The sequence below is a fragment of the Lonchura striata genome, chromosome 1A, assembly GCF_050655825.1.
Source record: "Lonchura striata isolate lonStrDom1 chromosome 1A, ASM5065582v1, whole genome shotgun sequence".
Lineage (NCBI taxonomy): Eukaryota > Metazoa > Chordata > Aves > Passeriformes > Estrildidae > Lonchura > Lonchura striata.
The window spans coordinates 33,060,229-33,076,566 of NC_140741.1; the positions used below are offsets into that span (position 1 = coordinate 33,060,229).

General features: G+C 37.5%; 1 protein-coding gene across 4 annotated transcripts in view; it reads left to right on the forward strand.

Annotated features, from left to right (window-relative positions):
- MOV10L1 (Mov10 like RNA helicase 1) overlaps positions 1–13,035 on the forward strand; it is a 32,951-nt gene extending 19,916 nt beyond the window's left edge. Inside the window, exons 19-27 of one of the 4 annotated variants that reach the window (XM_085569657.1) lie at positions 586–707; positions 1,501–1,600; positions 1,987–2,151; positions 3,556–3,729; positions 4,477–4,626; positions 6,242–6,349; positions 7,002–7,139; positions 7,897–7,988; positions 11,533–13,035. In XM_085569657.1, coding sequence (XP_085425783.1) covers positions 586–707; positions 1,501–1,600; positions 1,987–2,151; positions 3,556–3,729; positions 4,477–4,626; positions 6,242–6,349; positions 7,002–7,139; positions 7,897–7,988; positions 11,533–11,560 — 1,077 coding nt within the window. In that variant the 3' untranslated portion in view covers positions 11,561–13,035. Of the gene's footprint in view, positions 1–585; positions 708–1,500; positions 1,601–1,986; positions 2,152–3,555; positions 3,730–4,476; positions 4,627–6,241; positions 6,350–7,001; positions 7,140–7,896; positions 8,117–8,281; positions 9,007–11,532 lie in introns of those variants that run through there. The other 3 variants (XM_085569655.1, XM_085569656.1, XM_077783124.2) reach the window with 3 other exon arrangements.
- Positions 13,036–16,338: the final 3,303 nt, after the last annotated feature.

Sequence of the window (16,338 nt, forward strand, 5' to 3'; positions counted from 1 at the left end):
ACTAACTGGAAAGTTGATCATAATCCTTGATATGATTGTGTGAGCATAGGATCTTCACCTTTTTCTTGATGTGCGTAAGTCCATAAACAGCAAATAAGCATTGGTGGGGATTTTTGATTTAATTTGGGTTTTTTTGTTATCAATCCACGTTAAGACTACTTAACACAGATAATAAGCAAGTAGGATTGTCATCTCCATGCAGGACGCACACCTTGTGGGTTCATTTCATATATACATACATATTTATACATATGTATACGTATTTATACATAAGTGTATATATATAGAGATACACATTTGTATATATACGTGTGTGTTTATATGTATATATGCACATATATATGTGTGTATGCCTAGATGAGTATATGAAATATCCTTATGTTCCATTTTGATCCTTACAATAAAGCATGTCTTGCATATGTACAATTTTGCTTAGGCAAATCAATTAATTCATTGTGGTATATGAATGGGTGTTAGTCTATGTGTTTTGCTCAGCTTTTAAAATAGTTTTCAGAGAGCTTTTCTATTCAAATTTAAATGTTCTGTTTTAGGCTGTCAAGTTGTTTTACCTTTTTGTTTCTGCAGCAAATTGATGACATGGTGAAACCTTATTGCAAAGATGGTGATGATATTCAGAAGGCATTGTGGTCCAGGATTGTAATTACAACATGCAGCAGTGCAGGATTTTTTTATCAAACAGATACACGGTACAGTACCATAGATAGGAGGATCACTGAAGTGGCTGGATGACACAAACGCCAGAGCTTTTAAAGACTGTCTAACCTGTAACTTGGGCTGTTTTAGTAGTTTATTGCATGCACCTGTATTGTGTAAGAGAGCAAAGTACTTGGTTTTAGTAATGTTTAAGTAGAAACTTTCTCCATGGTAAATTTAAGAATTATCTTGAGTAATGTTTAAGATTTTTGAAACAATAATGTCTCCTCTGCCACCAGTGGGAGTTAAATTGCTCTTGACAATCACTTCGGCTCAAAATGATTGCCAGTCTAAAAATGTATTTGGTTTTTACCAAGTCACCTTTACTAATTGTAAACTATCATATCAAGTTCTTTTAACCAAGGTTGTCTCTGACTTGGATTTTGCCCTCAGAAGAGGACAGTCTAAAGCCTTACTGTCTCGAGTTGTTTGGCAGAAACAAAGCTTGGAGATACTTTGCTAAACCAAGTGCATTGTTTTCATTCAATACCTTAAGGAAACTGAGAATAAGGGAAGCTTTTCTAAGTATCTTAACATTGGTACAAAGCTTTAATTAAAGGTTGTGTATATCAGAGTATGTAAGTGAAATCAAAGATGAAAAATTAAAGTTAGGGGGTTGTTTTTTCTATATTTCCTTTTGGGAATACACATCTTTACTCTGTGTCTATGGGGTTGCCTGGCACACTTGATGAGGACGTTAACACAGTTGCTGAGGTCAGCCACAGGGTGGCAGAATGAACTAATCGGAAAACAGCCCTGTTTCAGGTTAATGTTATTTAATTATAGGCTTGGACATTTCACTCATGTGATTCTGGATGAGGCGGGTCAGGCAAGTGAACCGGAGAGTCTGATTCCTATTGGGTTGATTTCAGAAGCTGATGGACAGGTAGTTCTCTTAACATCATTTACTGAAAGGGAAAAATCTTGTTTATTATTTTCATATTTTGTGGATTATGTAGAATGCAAGCAGCCATTTTCTGGTAATGGATTTTGTAATAGAGATTATTCATGTATAATATCAATTCTCAACACTTAAGTTTCTTTTCATCTAGAACAAGTTATGTTGGGAGGACTGGGTCTGTGTGGGAGATATCAAAGATGTGCTCTGTTTGAGACAGCAACATACTTCTGTCCTTTGCAAATAAATGTTTGAAGGAAAGCAGAATATTTTATATTAATTGATCTCTGAATTCTGAAATGTGTATGTCATTATAAAATGAAGTTTCAATTACAATTGTTTTAATCTAAGATGTTTTTAAATTTCATGTACAGATAATTCTCGTTGGAGATCCAAAGCAGTTAGGGCCAGTAATAAAATCTAAACTTGCAGAGTCTTTTGGATTAAGTATGTCCTTGCTAGAAAGACTGTCATCAAGAGAGCTATATATGAGAGACGAGGATGCTTTTGGTGCCTGTGGAGCATACAATCCTTTGTTGGTGAGTTAAACTTTCCATCAATCTTTTTCAGCTCAATCAAAAAGGGAGAAGTTGTGGTTTCTTACCACCATTTTGATCCCTGATGGTTAGTGATAAGTCTACCTTGAGCATGAATTCACTAGAAAAGCTTGATTAGTTTGTATATGTAGTCTGAATAGTAATGATGCAGAGTCCTCCAGCATGTTAAAACTTCTATTTGAAGGGATCCTCTATTCTTAAGTATCATAAGTCAAATATGGTACACAAAGCACAGTTGTAAATAATAGCTTAAAATTCCCTTTCATCTTCATAGTCCAGATTTACCATAACTTCATTTTCCACAGATGAAAAAGTACAATTTCTGCTTTTAACATAAAAAAGACAGAGTCTCTTCTTTGAAGATTAATTTTGTAAACATCATTCTCATAGAGAATAAGATAAATTGTTCTTATTTCTTTATCATGTCTTCCTTTGAAGGATAGTTCCCCCAGATTCCTGTATGGGCAAGTACCTAAAATCTATGTTAAGTGGCAGAGGTGGCATAGTATTTAAACAAGTACAGGTGTTTGAGCTGCTTTCAATTACTGTCTGAATCCGAAACATAGGGCTAATGTAAGCTTCCGAAGATACCTTCCTATTCTCAGGGTAACATACTTTGAAGGACTAAACTGAGAGCAGAAGATGACTAGATGACCATGGAAATAGAGAGCGGAGGAAATCTGATGGCAGATTTAAGGGTGAAAGTGAGGGTGTTTGGACCTAGGTTTTAGGTCAGGTTCAGCCTGCTGAAAAACCTGTCACACTTCCTCCTAAAATCTGCTAGCGCAAGCTGTGGTCATTGTGTTCCTTACACAGTGCTTAAGGAGAATTGGCATAGTGAGAGATCAGGAAATGGGAGGGCTTTAAGGGTATGTTTTGACTTGAACAGCCTTTGTTATCCTTTTTACAGGACTGGGGTTTTTTGAGCTGGTTAATACTTTCTGGAATGTTTATTTAAGATTGTTTTTTCATTTAAAAACGGATAACTTTTAGATATTTTAAGGCCAGCTTCTGTCAGCTGTTCTAATGCTCCCTGTTTGCCTGTCAAGACTTCTTCAAAAGAAGACATTACATCCTTTGAAACTCCATGGAAGTAATCTGACTCTTAAAAAAGGAGAATGTATCTATACATCAAATGTTTCAAGAAACTGGGGAATGACCCATTCGTCTATCATGTACATTCAATTTTGTTTGTTTCTCCTTTGGAGGGGAAGGAGATGGTCCTTCAAAAAACTGTTTTGGAGTACTTCTTACTTAAAGGAGATCACAACTGCAGTTTTTGCCTTGAATACAGTTATTTGGCAGCCTTATGAATGCTAAATGCTAGTGGATGGTAAGGTTGTAGCTATGTTCTGAGAAGTCTGATTTTGGATTTTGTCTTTGCAGATCACTAAACTCACAAAGAACTACAGGTCACATTCTGCTTTGCTTGCCTTGCCATCTAAATTGTTTTATCATAAGGAACTGGAAGCTTGTGCAGATACCTCAGTAGTGACTTCTTTCTTGAATTGGGAGAAATTGCCCAGGAAGGGATTTCCATTAATTTTTCATGGAATAAGGGTATGTAAAATGTTCATAGAGCGAACTAACTGTATAGGCTTGCTAGCAGTTTGCTGATTTTTTTTAGAAGAAATTCTAGAAAGGATGTGAAAAAGGGTTAAACTGCCTTTCACAGGTAATGTGAATTCCTGACCATACGGTTTTAAAAACAAATACTGAAGTCAAATGTCTGCTATGAACGTGAGCAGCTGCCTCTTGAAGTGCACTGTGGGGACATTTTCATAGAAGTTTAAATTCATAGCAAATGATCAGACTGGAGTTATACCATCAGCTTCTCTAGATTGCTTTTGATGAGAGTTTCCTACATTAAATGGATACAAGCCTCTAAAACTAAAGGATTGTTAGAGCTTAACTTGGCAGGGGACAAAAAAATTTCTTTAGTCTTTCAAGAAGTTAGTCAGAAGCAATATCTGCTGTTTGGAGAGGTTTGGTTTAGAACACTTCCACCTTGAAAAAAGCAAGATACCAGCTTATTAACATATGTTGTACTGAGTTGAGATATAACTCCTTTGTTGCATACTTAAAATACTGTTGTTATATCAATTATATTTGTAAATGTATTAAAAATATATCTAAAATGTGAGGTGATACTTGTTCTCTAGAAAAGATGTATGGAGAGGAAGAGAAATTATATATAATATTCCATCATTTTTTTGCATTCAGGAGGTATAAGAATAATGTATTGATAAATATGTAGTCATTTCTGCAGCTGATCTCCATCATCTCATTCCCTTTCCCCCAATACAGGGCACTGAAACACGTGAGGGTCACAGTCCTTCATGGTTTAATCCAGCTGAAGCAGTTCAAGTCATGATGTACTGTTGCCAACTGACTAGAAGTGAATACTCTGCAGTCCCAGTGACAGATATTGGAGTGATTGCACCATACCGTAAACAGGTATAGTGTTTAACAGGTCTGATGTCATCAGAGCTTCAAAGTTGCTGTATTTCATCTCGGGTATTTATACGGTGGCTGTGGTTTGTTAAAGCAGGGGGACGTATCTTAAAATTCCACCATAGTGTATCCTGCTACACAGTGTATTATCAATGATTATGATGCTGCCATTGAAATCTAAAAGACAGCAATAATGGCATTCTACTGGTTTTTCAGTTTTAAAAATCAAGCAGTTAAGGAGAAATTTGGAAACAAGCAGATTTTTCAATTGTTGGAAGTAATGAGTGCAAATCAAGAATTCATTATCCAACAGCTGGAACAGCAGTCTGGTTCTGTCACTCTCTGCACTGAAGACTGGAACAAAAGGTGGTTATTGTGAAATAGATGCCATGACACCTTGCTGTGGTCTTGAAGAGACTAGAGGAAACAATTACTGTGACTTCTTAGGTGTCCTATAGTCAGACTTGAAGTTTGTAATGCTCTTTAAACCTCTACAGAATGTTGAACATTAACTTCAAATGCTGTGCTTTATTTTTAAATGTATTTATATCCAGGTGTGTTAAGTATGTTATGTTTACTTTCATTTTTAAAATAAACTTTAACCCATTTTATTTGCAGAGGAGATTTTGGACAGTGCACATAATTCTTCTTGCTTTTCACATCTCAGAATTCATAACCTTGCACGTGTGGCTTGGAGAAAACATTGAGGTGTATGAAAAAGACCAAGCCCTTGTGAAGAAATCTCACATGCAAATTAAAGTTTTGCTTTTATCAACACAGCTAGTCAGGTGCATGCACCTGCCTGTGTTGACAGTTATTATTTGTTTTTTCAAATATGTATTCATACTACTGATGTGACTGAATTTCTCTCACCCTATAAACAATGATTTAATGTGATTAATTCACTATTTAATGTGATTTTGTCCTTCATCTGCCTATAATACAAGGTGTATGATAGTAACATCGACATTAAGAAAGTCACTTTGTATTGCAGGAACACTGATTAGAAAATAGTCTTTGACTGTAATCTTGAGGTTAGTCAGGCAGGATTTCTTCTTAAGTCTTTTGGAGCACTTCAGTTATAATCTCTGAGCAACTTTTAGCAGATGGCAGTACAGTAATCCAATATATACCAGGATCCCGGTGCCTGAGACTCCTTCTTCTCTTTCTTTTTGGTGGATACTTAAGATCATCTCTCACACCTTTCACCTTTCACTCTGCGTGATGCACCTGGCAAGCAAAGGTGGAATCTTTGTAGACTTCTTCAAGGGCTAGTGGAGGCTGGTTGTCCTTGGATCTGTTGTATGCATGGTTTTGGATATGATGCACATTGGAAAAAGAGGGTTTAATGATCTGAGTTACTCTTCTCTTGAAAATCTGGACTACTAAAAATCTCTTGCCTTCTGTTCAATTTATGATAGAGAGTACTCCTTTACCTAAGTTGTGTTATTAGCTGTGATGCTTTCTTGTAGGAAAAGTTACTATTTTATTTGAAAATTTTACTAGTGAATGATGGCTAAGCTTGGTGTATGTGGTATGGTTTTGGTTTTAAAGCAGTCCACTCTCAAATGTAACACTAAATTCCCTCAACCACTTTTTTTTTTTTTTTTTTTGATAGGTGGAAAAAATTAGATTTCTTCTCAGAAGTATTGATTTGGAAGATGTAAAGGTTGGCACAGTAGAAGAGTTTCAAGGGCAGGAGTACATGGTTATCATCTTATCAACAGTGCGTAAATCTACTGTGGTCCTATTGTGAATTTTTATTTGTCTAATTCTGCTTTTCATTTTTAATATAAGCCTTTAAAAAAATTTACAAGCTCTGTTTTTGTCAGTCTGTCACAATATTTGAAAGCAGAGCTTATTAAGTGCATGCTTGTAGAGTTACTCTTCTCTTTAAAATCTGTATTCTTAAAAATCTGTAGTACTTCATGTTTGCAGCTTGGAGGAAGAGTCTGCGATTTTCTCGCTTTTTTTTTTTCCTGAGGGCAGTGGTACTGTGCTTACTTTTACTGTTCCATGTCATAGCTTTTCAATACAGGTCTCCCTTAAAGTAGTTCTAGGTATGTACTACATTCCTATTTAAGAACTCATTATTTAGGTCATGAAAATTTTCTTTTTTTCAAATATAGGTTCAAATATGGATTAAATATGGCTGAAAAACTAATGAGTCATACTTTTAGCACTCTACTTGTTTTGGCTGTTTTTCAAATGCTAAGACAAAGCACAGTGATGAGGCTACTGAAGAAGGCATACTGAAAGACAGATTGTGAATTGTCATTCAACTGAGTGGATTGTTGCAGTAAGGAAATAGTATGTTAAATTGTAGTATGTTGTGTTCTCATCATTTTATTTCTAAAACTATCCTTAATTAATTTTAGGTGCGATCTCAGAAAGTCGTAATTGATGATGAAAAACACTCTTTGGGCTTTCTCTGCAACCCAAAGAGATTTAACGTCGCAATTACTAGAGCAAAAGCTTTGCTGATTGTCGTGGGAAATCCTCACATTCTTGTGAAAGTAAGTTTTGAGTTTATATTTTGAATTGTATATGTTATTTGCCACAGCAATTGAATGATTTTGTGGTTAATCTGATGTTAGGAAGCATCGGAATATGTTAGGAACTTGTACATTGTCCTCGGTCTGCATTTGGGAATATCTGATCTCCATGGGTTCCTGCACGAACAGACAGTTCAGGCACGCACACAATAGATTTCCAAGTGCAAGGGAAATTGTGCTCTGTGTATACAGACATGGAACTCCTTTTTGTCTCCAGCATGGAGGCTCTGACCTCTTCTAAAGTTCTCCAGCTACTTGCAAGTCCAGTAAGCACGTTCTGAATAACCTCACACAATGAGGTTCTTCACAAAATGTACTTTCATCACTTTAAATGGAGGGTGGCAGAAGTGATTGTTCCCAATTAATGCAACGAGTGCCAGGGAGGAGGACTCCTTTTGGGCTTATGCATGGTCATTCCACAGGAATAAGTTGAGCTTGTCTTAATATCTCGTTCTATGTCTGACTTCACTAAGGACAAGGAAAACAGTATTCCAGAAATGGTCTGAATGAGAATTTAGTTCCCCCACACTTAACATGTAACTACATGTAATTGGGAGCAAATACAGGTACCTTCCTCACATGTTTCAGCATACTTGACCATTTGTAGAGTTCTGTTTCTGGAAGAGGTCCTATTAAATCCCTTATATTTATGTGCAATGTTAATTTGTAAATTCACAGAGCACCGCAATTACAGTTACATATTAATTTTCTCTTGCAGGATCCCTGTTTTTGTGCACTGTTAGAATACAGTTTAATGAACAGAGTTTATATAGGTTGTGACCTGCCCGCAGAGCTGGAACGCCTGCAGAAGTAAGTGTCTGGTCTTCACTTTAACCTTGACAGATATCGATCAGTTTACAGTATTTTTAGAGCTTGTGTCATTTGAAAGATTGCTAGTACAACAACCTGTTATCATAGTAGGATTGGATTTTGCATTCCTAAGTAAACATTATGTAAACATAATGAGGTAGTATAACCCTGTTTTCTCCCACCCTATAAGAGAGTCTGAGCATTAATTATTAAATAAGAGCTGTTGTTGACTCAAAACTGTTGTTTATGGGAAAGGTAAGCAAAATATTTATGTTACTCCCTTTAATTGACAGGTGTGACTAGTTTTTTGGTATTCCAGATGCATTCAAGAGTTTGGTATTCATCTGTTTTGAAACTAAAAACACTTATGATAAATTCAGTCCTGAGCAGATCAAGCGCTTTTTGTCCTCGGGGAGAGGCACATGTTCTGAAATTGACAGAAGCTTCTGCAAACAAGATTTTTTTTTTTAAGAAGTGAAAAAGTTGAAATTAATAATGCAAATTAGTAGTGGAACCTTATTAGCTTTTCTGTTTAAAATGTGTATTACTGTGCATCTGCAAAGAACAGTATGCTTGAATCCTCCAGGCTTCAGGAGAAAAGTATTGAAGGACTCCTATGTCCGGTTTTCCATATTTTATAATTATTTCAGCTTCTCAGTTTTCTCAGACTTGTGTAGTGCCACCTAAAACTGGACTATCCCAAGAACATAAATGTGTGTCATTGTCGTGGGAGTGTTACAGTAGTACATGTATGATGTGAAGTGGAATGATACATTAAATATCTCCACTCAACTGATACTAAGTACCCTAAGCCAAAACTCTACTTCCAGTTTTTAAGGCCTTTGTATATACAGCTGAGATCACAGAAGGTATTTTTGGTTTCCACTGTAGTTTAGCCATCTGCTGTGGTTTGTGTCAGAGCAATATCTTAAGTGGAGGGTTAAAGAAAAAACAGAAAGTTAAAACTTTGTTTTGCCTTCCTATAAATGTGCTATAGAATAAAGTATTTTATTTTTGCAAAATTAAAACAAAATGATACATTAGTGGTATTTCTGCTCTTGGCTTAATTTGGCACTGTGCTGTCCCATTAAACAGTATTTTTTTCTCTTCCTTGTCCTCTTCTTGGTGATTAAGTCTTGCTACACAGCACTTCAGGAGTACCTTGACAATTAGACACTGTTTAAAAATTGCCAGTATAACAAGATGGCTTTCTGTATCAAACAGAAGTGTGTTAGTTAGAAGTATAGGCTACAAAAAAACAAATTAAACAGGGGATAAAGACAGGAAGCTTCTGTTTGCCTTGTTTACATTCCTTTCATGTCACTTCCATCCCTGGTATGCACTGTGCTTCTTCCCCTTGCAGTGCACAATATGCAGATACTGTAACTTTTGTGCATTCTTCTCAAGGAAAGGTAGTAGTATTGAATCTGCAGGTGGGTGCCTAAAGGTGCTGTTCCAGCTGGTGGCTGAGGGAACTGGGTGGTGCTTTGTGGCTTTTCAGTTCTCACAAAACCACACAGGTGATAATGCAGAAGGGAGGTCCATGAAACATACCCTGTGTGTCAGGTCCTAACATGATTGCACATGTCTTTTTTAGCACACAGTAAGATCCCCAAAAACGATTTTGCTCCGTTAGCGTGCCTTTTAGTGCAATGATGCTTAGTGGAAGCGTGTGTTTTCATGAGATCCACATATTCCTAAAAATATAGCACTTTCCCATCTCTGGAAGTATCCAAGGCCAGGCTGGATGGAGCTCTGAGCAGGCTAGTGCTAGTGGAGGGTGTTCCAGTCCACAGAAGGGGGCACAGAACTAGATGATCTTTAAGGTCTCTTCCAACCCAGGCTATCCAATAATTCTGTGATGCTCCGTCTGCCAAACAACAAAACATGTCCCTGTATGAGTACCAGAGAGATGATCCCAGTCACTGACAACTTGGAAGGTGATGGCTATCACAATGTATGTGTGTATTAAGAGGGCACATAGCAGCTGAAAGAGCAGTGAAGCTACTGTAAGGGGAAAGGGGACGTAGTGTTGTGCCACATAGTGAGACATTTTAAGCAACAACATGTACCATGTTGACACAAAGACAAAATTGTGCTGCAAAGGACAAGTGCTAATAATGCAAATTTGTCATTTCAATTGGTCATTGACAGCAGAGTGGCCCTGGGGCAAGGGAGGGCAGCAGGGCCTGCAGCAGGTCCTGGCAGAGCAGCCCAACCAGAGCAAGGTGCAGTTCTGCTGCACTGGCAGGCCTGCCCTTGGCACAGAGCAGGTGGCCAGGCCAGCTGGGACAGAGAGCTGAGCCAAGCCCATGCACAGCCCTGGCAGCAGGGAGGGCAGAAGCATGAAAATACGCATGTTGTCAGCTCTTGGCAGATTGCTGAAAACAGCTTTTGGGAAGTCAAGGGCCTTTGGTGGTTTCCACTCTGCTTTTAAGAGCTGTGCCCTGGGGCAGTGAAGACGATGAGGTAGTGAGAGCCTTTTTGCTTCCCTTAAATTAATGAGCAAGCTGCCCAGATGGCATAAGTGAGGCAGAAGAAATCCAACATAAACAATTTGTTTAGACTGCCTAAAATGAAGACATCCTTTGTATGGAACAGAATAGTGACCAAAAGGCATTTTCACCTTGCGTCATTTCTCTTTTGGGAAGAGCTCTCTGCAGATTGTTCAGGTCTTGCTGTAGAAAAGAACTGTGCCTGCAGCGCTCCAGATGTGTATTTTCATCCTTGAAATAACATGCTGGTTTTCATAGTCTCCCTACCTCTGCCACCAGTCCAGCAGCCTGTGCAGAAAGGGCAGGTGCTGCCATGGTCGGAGCCAGTCAAGTTCAGCATGTGCTGTACTGTCATTTTGCTGGCAGGTAATGCAGTTTCTTCTGTCCAAATTTCTGTAATCTGGAGGTTGTGCTGGAGTTGCCTCTTGGAAGAGTTGACATTTATCAGATGTGGTAATTTTTAACTTTAGACACAAGGAATTACTGTTAATAGGGTAGAAAATAGCTGCAATTAATTTTCTCAGGCTGGTCATTAATTTTACTTAAGCCATCAGCCATTTTTAAAAATCTGTTTGCCAGTACTTCTGTCAGATTTCTTCATCTGAATAATACAGTCAAGGGGGTTTTTAAGTTTTAAGTTATACTTGGTACTGCTAGCCAGGCATTAAGTCATTCCAGATACATTCTGTCCTGTTTGCACTGAAAATGCTAACAGTAATATTATCCCTTTTTACTTTATTATATCCAGAATAAATCTTAAAAATGATTGTGTGCTGCAAGCATTGCATATGTGGCCTCTATGGTAGTGCCCTGTACATGAACCTCATTTGTGTATGGAGACATTACTGCCACCACAGAAAAGCCTAGCAAGAGAAACTTTTGAAAACAGATTTAAAAAAAAAAAAGGTGACTCACAGCAGATACATATGGAAAGAAACATAAAAGGGCATAATTAATTTTTACTGAATTTATTAATAGTAGAAATAAAAATAAATTCATTACAAGCAGATTGATGCTATGTTTTATACTGCTGTGTAATCTTTATCCAGATTAAACTGCACATCTGCCTGGGATTGAAGTTAACAAGATTTCATCTGGACTTCAAAGGCAATCTGTTCTGCTGCCTGCTTGTAGAGATACTGTAAAATAAGTTACCTTTGTTTCCTCCCCATGAGAAATGTGAACAGTTCAACATAGTTTTCCCTCTGTTTCTCATGTGCTAGTGTTTGTGTCACTCTTCGTATATCCAGGCAAGAGCAGAGTGCTGCCTTTAGTCACAGCCTGCTAAGGAGTAATACTTAATAAGTATCAGCCTTGCATGTACCATACCTGGAGAAACAGTAGTGCCAAGTCTGGTGACAGTGGTTTCAGCTGCATGTTAGTGTAGTCCCAAAAATAGTGCTGCATTAACCATGCACACTAACTGCATGGTTAGTGTGGTCCTTCTAATAAATGATGTTTCAGAGAGTTTTACTATTAAATTTTCCAATGAACCACGTGGAAAAATCAACTCTTACCTCACAACACTGTAGGTGTTTTTTTAAAAATCTCTTGAATACAGTGAAGTGCTTTAAAATTGCATTCTTGTTTGTCCCCAGTGCATTAAACTCCCCATTATTTCCTACAAAATAAAATTACATTTGCATCCTAGGAACAACCTGTGTTCCAAAAACTTTCTGTTTTAGTAATTCCTTGTGCTCTTACTGTAAAATGAATTTGCCATTTGTTTTTTTTATGCTGGAATGCAGTGCTGGAAACCATAGCATATCAGACTTCATAATTCACAAGCCTGAGAATTGTAGAAATTTGTATTGAAACAAAACTCCAGATAAAATTCGTATCAGTACACCTTCTGCTGAATCATAAAACAACTCTTCAGGAGCTTACCTCATGCAGTCTGAAGATAGGGTATAGATACAAAGAAGTAAATTCACTCTTCTCAGCAATGCCATTGAAATTCAGACATTTTTCCTATATAGGGCAGAGTACTCTATGCTCAAAGAGGAATGTAATTTAAATTTCTGTCCACCTTGTGGACTTTACAGAGTTTTTGAAACTAGACCCATTTAAGCGTTTCAACTCTTTTTTTTTCCCTGCATATCTATTGTGCAATAGGTATGTATGTATGCAGAAAATCCCACAACATGTGAGGAGGTGGTTAATGCAGTGCTGTATGTAAATGTAGACAATTAATGTTGAAAGTGTGAATAAACCCACAATTTCCATGCAGCCAGACCTGTAGAGCTGTGGATTTACTTACCTCATTTTAAAGACGGGCAAATGCAGAAATGTTTAAGAACATGAGGAACTAAACCAGCCCAGTTTCTATTTAAAGGTTATCCCAAACATCAGCTTATAAAAAATATCTGCGTACTGTTTGCACCTGTAAAATTAACTTCTTTCTTACTGAGTATTTTTGATACTTTGAAATGCAGCTGCTTTTTGCAGTGTAGATGCAGGCTCTGTGTAAGGACATTGTCCACTCTTCACTGACTGCAAAGCTAAAAATCCCATTAAAAGCCCAGGAGGTAATATGATGTTTTTTTAAATGTTCAGGAAGTGCACTGTCTCTGCATCAGTATGTATTTTCATGCATGGGGCTGAAACCTTTAAATGACGACTTTCAGTCAGGTACACATTGAATCTCTTTCTCCCCTTTTACCAGGATATTACAGTTTCAGTGTGAATTTTGAGCAGCTGCTGCCTATTTTGTGGTATGTGTATACAGTGTCTTGATCCATTAACACCTGAGTGGTTCCATTACGACATATAGAATGAGACAGGGTACTTCAGCAATTATTCCACCTCACTGACATCTTCTGCAATCAGCAGCGCCTGGGGAGGCACATATCTCTCCGTCCGTGGCAGAGCAAGGAATTACTGCACACCCTCTGCAGAGCCACAGAAGTGTTGTGTTTAAAGAAACCATGCAGCCTGATCCAGCTCCTGCTGCCAGCCATGTATTTCAGATTTTGGTAGAGTCACTCCTGCTTTCCATTGTGTATGCAGAGCAAGGTTTATACAACACCTTGTTTCTTTCTTCAGAAAATAGGCTTTTGCAGGTATTACTAGTTAACATTCCTTTAAGACTCTTTTCCAGTTTTATTTCTTTTAATAATCAAAAATTATTATTTGTCTTACATTCACATAAGAAAATATACTGGGATCTAATATCATAAAGACTAATTTTCCTTTTGTGGCTTTATAATCATGATGAACAGCTACAGCCTGTAAGAGCTGAATGCCCAGGGGCAGCATTGTATTTTCTGCAGATATTACCTGTGGTGCTTGACTTGACTGTTATTTTTTTACTGTACTTTTTCTTCTTATGTGAAAATGTCATTATATCTAAATTTTATTCTGCTTCAGCAGAAGCTTTATTTAACCATATATGCATCTAACCTTTGTTCATCAAATATCTTTCTGTTATTGTCATATATCTAGCAGCTTGTGAATAAGCATTAAAGTTTTTCTTATGCTGTAATTTTCTGTATCAAAAAACTAACAGATACATATTTAATGTCTTAGAAAAGCCTTCAAAAGAATCTAGTACATCAAATAACTATTTCTGAGTATATCAACCAAATTTGTCATTTTGTCCAAGTATATTTGATACAGTTGGCTTCAGATTTCGGGGTTCCTGGTATAAATCCTGCTCTTCTCTCCAGCTTCTACCAAGATACATCAGTTACAAGAAGCTTTACAGCATGGTTAAGAGCTGGAAAGCTTTCAGTTCTTGCCAGCAGAAAACATGACATGATCTGACACTAGCAGGGTTGGGAAGAAGGCAGATCCATTCCACAGCCTTCATACCAGGGGGTGTCTGCCCTTACCTTGTTGGTTGGCATTAGCTATGACACTTGCACAGTGTGATCTCTACAGTTTCTCTTCAGGGCAGACTACATGGCCCATAGTTCCACATGTAAAATTTGGGGGAAAAGGTGTGTTCCATTTTTTAATAGAACTAAAGGGTTTGAGCAGTTAAGTTGAAAATAGTTCAGATTACTTTTAATTAACTCCTTAATAAACAGTTTGCAGACTAGCTGTTTCCTTTAATTTGGTGGGGGTTTTCACATGGCTATTTTTGAATAAACTCCATTAGATAATGATGAGATATAAAGTATCTCCCCTTAATGCAATATATTCATTTGATCTTCTTGCTACTTTCCAAAGAAAATGCTAATTTAATGTAACTTTATTTTCTGCATCATGCCTAACAACTTTACCATCCCTGACCACTGTCTACCCTGTTCAGCTTTTAGGGTTTCATCTGTTCCAAGTTTGTATAAGGATCTTTGCCTTTTATCTCTGTCTGGACAAACAAAATGGGTTTGATGCATAACTTCAGCTTATAGCCGGAGGCATGCTCTAGCAATAGGAGCTTGTGTCCAAATTAGTATTTCATAATATAAATTCAGAATAGTGAGAAATGATGCAACCACTGATATTTACTAGTCAGAGGTAAGTAGTTCAATGCAACCAAGATAATCCTGGAGACCTCCACATTACTACACCTAGATTACAGAGTGTCCAGCAAGAGCCCAGTTGCTAAGCCATGCACAATTTACACACACATGTGCCATGGTTTAGCTTTACTAATGTGAGAGTATTTCCACTTCTTTAAGTGTAGGGCAATAAAATTAAGAAAGTGTGTTGGGTTATAGAAGCAAAGAGGTAACCATCAGCACCTGCAGGTTTGCCAAGAATAACAAAACACTACATGAATTTAAAAAGTTTTGCCCAAGGCTTCAGTCATAGGATTACAAGAAAAATCTGTTATGTTGATAGATGAGAAGCCAGCTCTTCATTGCATGTGTTGCATGTAATCTCATCCTAATACCTCTTAGGGAGAACACCCCTTACAAAACTCAATATCTGCAGCCAGAAATGGAGGGACATGATTTGCAGCTACTGTACAGCACTTAACCACACTACATCCCCAAAGTATATTTTCTTTCTGGATTTGGGCATCTTTCCAGATGTAAGACAGACATGAAATGCTACCTGTGTAGCATAAAGCCATAGAAGAGGTTTGGTGTGGAAGAGACCTCTGGAGGTCACCTAGTCCATCCCCCCTGTTCTGAGCCTGTCCAACAAGGTCTGGTTGCTCAGGGCCATGTACAGTTGGATTTTTAGTAGTTCTGATATTGCTCATTGCTTTTAAGAATTTACTCTTTCTCACATATATTTGAGTTCTAATTTTTTTGAGAAATGGTGCAAGGATTTTTCTGTTCTCAGTTATTTACTTCAGTCAATTCTAAATCTCTGAGTTGAAACTAAGCCAAAATATTCTTGTGTAAGCTATAGTCAAAGGGAAAAAGATGATTATGAGTTCTTGAATAGTAAAACCAGACATTTTAACTCTTTCTCATTGTTGCTATATTATTATTCAAAACTGCTGTATTATAAACTTGGCAAAGCACTGGTTTTATTGGGAGTTTTTGTCCAATCTTGTTGAACATGTGTATTTTGGCACCCGTGAGACAATAGGTCTACATCTGGAAATAAATGCCAGGAAGTCTCCATTTGTAAGTGCCCATTCACAAACATTAAACAGCAGAAGCCACTGAAGATTGTATTTTGGTTCTGCATTACCTTTTCTGGGATATAAAATGAGGAATGTCACCAACTGAAGTTCCTGGACACTAAGTTCTTCTGATATCATGTTCAGTTTACACTGGAACATGTCTTGTGGATAGGCCAATGCCTAAATTCTTATGCAGGCACCATCTGCAAGAAGATGTGACAAAGACTGCCTGACCCCCACAACTCAATATACAAGAAATCATTGACCTTACAAGGTAGGAGGGTGTTGGGAAAGTAGCCACATACCTGTGCATGTGGATGCCAAGCTT